The sequence below is a fragment of the Arachis stenosperma genome, chromosome 4 (assembly GCF_014773155.1).
Source record: "Arachis stenosperma cultivar V10309 chromosome 4, arast.V10309.gnm1.PFL2, whole genome shotgun sequence".
Classification (NCBI taxonomy): domain Eukaryota; kingdom Viridiplantae; phylum Streptophyta; class Magnoliopsida; order Fabales; family Fabaceae; genus Arachis; species Arachis stenosperma.
In genome coordinates, this window is record NC_080380.1 from 147116749 (window position 1) to 147123973 (window position 7225).

Consider the following 7225-nt stretch of genomic DNA (forward strand, 5'->3'; position numbering starts at 1 on the left):
AATTAAATAATTCTTTTTTGTTTTTAATTTAATATAATATAGATTGGTTGGTCTACAAACTTTGTGTGTATACATAATGATAATTAATATGAATATTATTATATGATGGCAGGTCATTGTTGGTAAAGGGTTGTTGGCTAAACTTTGTTTAGGTGGGATGTGATCATGCTAACCACAAAGTTAGACCACCCTTGAAAGCCTACTAAGTTTGGCATTTAATCCTATGAGACAGGGAACTAAATTCATCAAAATAAAGCATCTTTTTTTGTCAAATATTTATTATAATCACATGTATGTTAACTTGAGCTGCTAATCTACCATTAATGTATTATATTAATTTGTTCGTATTATTTCTATGAGTTTTACAAAACCTCTTTGTTTTTAATATCAATTACGGGTTAGTGAATTATTCTGGTGCCTTTTCCTATAAAAGGATAAATACATTTATTTTATTCAACAACTATATAATTTAATCATAAGTCTTAGCTTTAATATAATTAGGATAAACTACCAAAATACACTAGAATTATTTTATTATTGATAAAAATACTTTTAAATTTTATTATTAACAAAAATATCTTTAAATAATTAAAAAATATGCCAAAAATACATCCTTTGTGAATTAAGATGTTTTATATTAACAGAAAAAAAAAAAGACATTTTTATCACATTTTTAAATAATTTAAAAATATTTTTGTTGATAATAAAATTTAGAAGCATTTTTGTCCGCATCAAAATAATTTGGATATATTTTTTGTGGTTTAGTGTTGATCATAATTTATAGGGTCAAATACAATTTTGATCCTAAAATATATACTGAAATTTTTTTTCGTTTTCAACATTTTTTATATACAAAATCGTCCCTAAGGTTAGACTTAATTTAAAAATCATTCTTACCCTAAGGACTAAAATCGTACGGAGGTGGCGGTAGAAATGGAAATAAGGGTAGATCGTCTACAGCTTCTTCTTCTTCTTCCTTCCCCCTTCGTCTTCTTTCCTTCTCCTTCGCAGGAGTAGAAACACTCTCTTTTACTTTTTTTTTTTATTTTATAATTTTTTGTTATGGATAATTTGGTCCAAAATTTTAATATTTAAGTAAAAAAAAATATTTTTAACTTTAGAGATGATTTTGTATGCAAAAAAAAGTTTGGGACAAAATTTTTTTTTTACCTATATTTTAGGGACCAAAATCGTACTTAACCCTAATTCATAAGTGAGACATAGGTTATTTTTTGGATAAATGATCTAATTCGTCTCTGAAAGATCATTCGTTCTTCAAATTAGTCTCCAGAAGATTTTTTTTTAATCAAATTTGTCATTTCAAGGTTTAAAATTAATCACGTTAGTCCTTCTATCATTTTCTTTGTTGATGGCACCAAAATTTATTAATGTGACACATTAAATGATACTACAACACACATATAGGAATTTTAATTCACTATTATTAGCATGATAAGTTTATGAAATTAATTAGATCAAATCAAAACCTAATTGGGAGGAGAACTTGAGGCATTGGAATCCCTCAATTTGGAGTTAATTTTATCTAATTTAAAATTAAATCAAATAAAAACATAATTGGAGGGAGAACTTGAGGCATTAGAATCCCTCAATTTGTGGTTGATTTGATATAATTTTATAAACTTATCATGTTAGCCACCAATTAAAACTACTAGGTGTGTATTACAATATCACTTAATGTATTATATCAACAAATTTTGACGCTAATAGCAACGGAAGTGATAAAATGACTAATTTAAAATATTTGCAGGATGATTTAATATCTTTCGAAGACTAATTTAAAGAATAAATAATCTTTTGAAAATTAATTTGATAATTTACTTATTATTTTTTAGTTAAAAATAATTAATGAGCAAAAACAAGTTTGGTTTCAAATTTTTAACATCACTTAATTAAACTTGCTACTAATAGAATTTCAAACATATGAAGGGAAGCCTTTTAATTTATTTTATTGGACAAGTAACGGTAATAAGAAGAGCAGTGCATTAAATTTAATTTATGTTACAAGTAATGTATTAGGAAGTGGAGTAGAGAGAGGGTGAATGTAGGTTAACAAAGTATAGGCGAAGCAATTGAAGATTTGATCTTTGCATTAAGTAGTCCTCAACTAGATTTGACTCAATAATTTTCCTTAACATTTGAGCAAGCACAATGTAAGAGTAATCAATCATTATTCTTCTTGAATTGAACCATCTTTTGGCTTTATAAGGTACCTAGCTCCATATCCTTTGAATGTAATAATAATCACAATTCTTGCTTACACAATTAAGCTGCCTCACCCCATAAACCATGTTAGTTGTCCTATTTATTTTGCCAAAATTTCAAAAATAAATAAATAAATAATAAAAAAATACTATGGTATATAATATAACGTAGAAAAAATCGAAATTTTACGTGAAATCGAAAATGTAAATTAAAACATAAACATAAAATCTTAACAAGATTTTAAATAGTAAAATCGTCACACTTAGTACAAATTTCGTAAAATCGATAAACTCATTTAAAATCGTAATATCGAAATATTTTAAGAGTTAGATCAAGATTTTAGCTACTATTTATATAAGAGTTCATTTATTTAATTAAACTAAAAACAAGCTAATCGCGTTCAATTAGAAAATAAATCTTTTTCAATCAATATGAGATAATTTTTTTTAAATCTTAAATTATAAATCCTAAACTCTAAATTATAAATCCTAAATTATAATTTTTCCAAAAAATAAGAGCTAAAAGATAATTTAGAATAAAAAAATTAGTTATCACTAACTAATTCAAAGTTAATTTTGTATACTTATTTTTTTAGATTAAATAAAAATAAAACGACTTTTGAGTAGTTATTTTCTTCAAAGTTTGAATGACAATTCTCTCTTAAAAAAGGAGTATAATAAGTTTAACAACTCATCTAATAGTCAACTATAATAATGCTTCCAAAAACATGAAATGTTTATTTCAGAAGTACTTTAATTTGAGTAGTTGATGAAAGCTGTAAAGAACAACTATAAATAACGACTTTGCAATGGAATCAATCAACTAATAGCATTATAACAAATTAACAATACAAACAAAACCATGACAAAAAAGGAACAAGATAGAAGTGGTTTTTTCAAGTATAAACGACAATAAAATTGGTCAAGGCCATTTATCCTAAACAATAATCCTTCAAATTTCAAAAGGCAACATTAATTTATAGCTTCTCTTTTTTGCTTTGAATTATTCGAATTGAACAACAACAAAATATTTTCATGCAAGCAACAATAATAATGAAATTAGACGATATGATGTTGATATGAATTTTTTTACCTTTAACTCGTTCTCTACGTTAATTAATGTCAACCCTTGAGTAGTTAAACAAAATTAACTGACCATAGAAGAAGCAAATTAGTAGTAACAAAACCTAAATTACTATGAAAATCTTTGTATGTTTTTGGTTGAATTTGTCAAACAATTTCTATTTCTGGGTTGTGGATTTTGAAGCCCAATATTATCCCATACTATTTAAGAATGAACCCAAATACGATTAAATTCGGGATATGAAAAAATCTAGGCATTTGAGTTGGGCTTTTGGCCCGTTCCAATACCAAAAACAATAAAGAACAATTTTTTGTAACAAAGCTATGACAACCCTATGACACAACATGGGATTGAATCCCATTCTTGACATTCTTACTTTTGAATTCATATCTTATCCCATAATTTTGAAACGTGTAGTACCAAATAACAAATCACTATGAAAGTTGATTGTAAAGAACACAAAAATAAAGTGAAAAAATTGACTGTGAAAAGTTTTTCATTAATGTTCAGAGAGGAATATCAAGGCCTTTGCCAACATCAACTCCAATGACTTGAAGTATTCCCTTGTTTATTATCTGCAACATATATATACCAACATTTCATAATAATCCAACTTAGCAAAAATGCTTTAGTTATGCAATCAATAGTGTAGTTAGAATGAAACATATTAAAGTTGAAAGAAAAAATCTAAATAATATATTATAATTTTGGGTAAAAAATTGTTTTAGTTTCTAACATTTGAATTAAATCCTATTTTTGTCTATAATGTTTAAAACATCCTATTATTATTCCAAACCTTTTATTTCGATCTAATTTATTTTTTTGTCAAACTTAAAATTTTTTCTTCTAAAAATACCCTTTCTTCCATTATAATTTTCTACTAAATACCGCTAAAAATTATAATTGTAGTGGTCATATAGTGATTTGAAATAAAAAGAAAAAAAATAAGAGAAAAAGGATAACAATAGAAAAAAAGGATATTTTTAGGAGAAAAAAATTTAAATTTTGATTATAGTCCTGACAAAATAAAATGTGAGATAAAAACAAGACGATTAAGAAAGAAAATATGACTTTTACATTGCAAATGTTAAGAAAGAAATTAGAATTTAGTTTAAATTAGAGATTAAAAGTACTTTAGTCTATAATTTATATTATCTTTCTGTTTTGATAATGTCACTTTTTTATTTCTCTAAAAGTCAAAATACAATATTAAGAAAAAGTTTTCTATAGAGTGACATTATCAAATATAGGAATAATATTATAATTTACAAATTAAAAATATTATTCGTATGCTAAAATTAATTACTAAAAAATCAAACATTAATATATTTATATATTTATGTATAAATACATATGTAATTTAATTTATTTTTATTGTGTATTTATATTTTAACATATATTTTATTCTGGTAGTTGAGTTATTTTGAAATACACATCGCATTGTCATTTTCAAATAATAATAAGGTAAATTTTAAAATAGTATAACTTGGTGTCTAACTTTTACTTAACTTATTTTTTATATGATAAATTTTGAATATTTAATACTAATTTATTTTTATATTTTTAAAATTAAATATTAATTTTTAACTTTTTTTTTTTTAGTAAATTAGACAAATACTTCTAGAGACTCCAACAATCACCTAATAATAAAGCGTCATCCTGTTACCATTTGAGTGACAGCAATATCTATAATGCGAAATGAAGATGTGAAAAAGACTCACAAATTCTACGATGAAAACACCAATGATTCCAATCATGCAAGCTCTAGAGTTCCATATCTCTGCTGTCCTTGTGAACCCAAGAAATGGAGCCTGAAATTGTGGCTGTACTTTTGGAAATTCCACCTGAACAAATAAACACACAAACATACAACTGCTTCATTGAATATAAACTACTTTTTATCGAATTTTTAAGGAGTATTCTTATCACCTAATTAACAAAATTTAAAAAAAAAAAAAAAAAAAAAAAAAGAGAAGTGCTTACGCCAGCAGGGGGCTTGGCTGCTGTGACAGTGAAGGAAACTCTCTTCTTTTGTAACCTGTAATTATAACCATTTGGAAGGAACAACCGTTGCTTGTCTGGTGAGTTAATTGAAAAGGTTGTTCCTGCGATGAGTGATGAAGGCAATATGGTTGATGAAGAAGCCATGACCATGATTATGGTTGAAACCCACCACTATTTCCTTCACCCTTGGCCTTATCTACTCTTTCTCTCTGCTTTTCAACTTCCATTTATTTTTGTGGTTCAGATTAGAACACGGTGGGGGTCTAATAATAATAATAATAAAAGCATCTTTTTTTTGTCAAATATTTATTATAATCACAGGTGTCCCTACTTTACAAAAAAAAAAAACTCGAAAATGACCTCTTCACTTATACTAAGCTTCTCTTTTTTGCTTTGAATTCGAATTGAACAAAATTAATTAATGTCAACCCTATAGTCTTTAAACAAAATTAACTGACCATAGCAGAAGCAAATTAGTGGTAACAAAAGCAAAATTACTATTAAAATCTTATATGTTTTTGGTTGAATTGGTCAAATAATTGTATGTGAGTCTTCTTATTCTGGGTTGTGGATTTTGAAGCCCAAGATTATCCCAGACTATTTAAGAATGAGCCCAAATATGATTAAATGCAGGATATGCAAAAATCCAGGCATTTGAGTTGGGCTTTTGGCCCGTTTCAATACCAAATAAAATAAAGAATAATTTGAGTTTTAAAATTTTTGTAACAAACAGAGCTTTATGACCCTATGACACAATACAACATGTCAACATAGGAATATTTTTGTATAACTACGTGTCATCGGCTCATAGCTTTCGCTCAAAATTTTGAACAAAAAAAGTTATTAATAAAATTATTATAAATAAAATAAAGTAAAAGCCTATTAATGATTAAGTCAAGATGGCCGAGTTGGTCTAAGGCGCCAGTTTCAGGTACTGGTCCGAAAGGGCATGGGTTCGAATCCCATTCTTGACATTCTAACTTTTCAATTCATATTTTGCTTTTGTATCTAACTATCTATGAATCTATCGATAAGACCATAACTACGGCAATTTGCACCTCCATATGATGTATCTACCCATAACTATGGCAATGTGCATCTATGATATTATTATTTATCAGTTTGGTTCTTATGTTTTTATTTTAAAATACCTTTAACTAAAAGATTTCAATTGTAAGGTGCTTAAATTTAATTCAAAGATATAAATTCTGGGATCCGGTTCTCTAATCTAATTAGCTAGCTTACTTTAAATTCCTCCTTTTTCTTGATTTCCCATTTTAAATTATATATTAGAACTGACTAAAAAATAGTTTGCTAAAGTTTTCTCCTTCCATCAGAAAAGTAATTACTTCACAAACTTTCCCCATCATGTATGTAACAACTGAAAAATTAATAACAACACTAAATTAGTAATCAATTATAATTAATTGCATAAAATTCAATTAGAAATTATACAACTGTTTATTATACTTAGAATATTCTTTAGCATATATATTGATTATTGATATTGATTGTTACCGTAGCTAGCTAGTAGCTACAGGCACCTTGAAAAACTAGCACCTAATAAAATTTCAATCACTTAAAAAGTTAAAACAATAATGTATATAGCTTTTTAATTGTTTGTATTATATTATTGGTTTAATTACTCTATTGATCTCTATAGTTTTACGAATTTTTCAATTGGGTTTTTATACTTTTTTTTAATTGAGTCTTTGGACCAAATTCTTTTTTTAATTGGGTCTCTACACCTTTTTTTCCTTTTATTTAGGTCTCTATACTAATTCTTTTTTTTTTAGTTGGGTCCCTATAAAATTAAGTCAATACTACTAAGAAGGACTTAATTGAAAAAAAATTTTAGTATAGAGACTCAATTAAAAAAAGTATAAGGATCTAATTAAAAATTTCACGAAACTAT

The 7225-nt window shown here is 26.1% G+C and overlaps 1 protein-coding gene and 1 non-coding gene across 2 annotated transcripts; one reads left to right on the forward strand and one right to left on the reverse strand.

The window, feature by feature from the left end:
* Window positions 1–3641: 3641 nt before the first annotated feature.
* LOC130976245 (light-harvesting complex-like protein OHP1, chloroplastic) lies at window positions 3642–5547 on the reverse strand. Its single transcript, XM_057901050.1, has 3 exons — window positions 5290–5547; window positions 5028–5150; window positions 3642–3881 (listed from the first exon to the last, which is right to left on the reverse strand). Exons 1-3 carry the CDS (start codon window positions 5458–5460, stop codon window positions 3813–3815), a joined length of 363 nt encoding a protein of 120 aa, XP_057757033.1. The 5' UTR covers window positions 5461–5547; the 3' UTR covers window positions 3642–3812.
* A 656-nt stretch (window positions 5548–6203) lies between these two features.
* Window positions 6204–6284, forward strand: TRNAL-CAG (transfer RNA leucine (anticodon CAG)). The gene has a single exon. It is a non-coding gene; the product is annotated as a tRNA-Leu (tRNA).
* The last annotated feature ends 941 nt before the right edge of the window (window positions 6285–7225 follow it).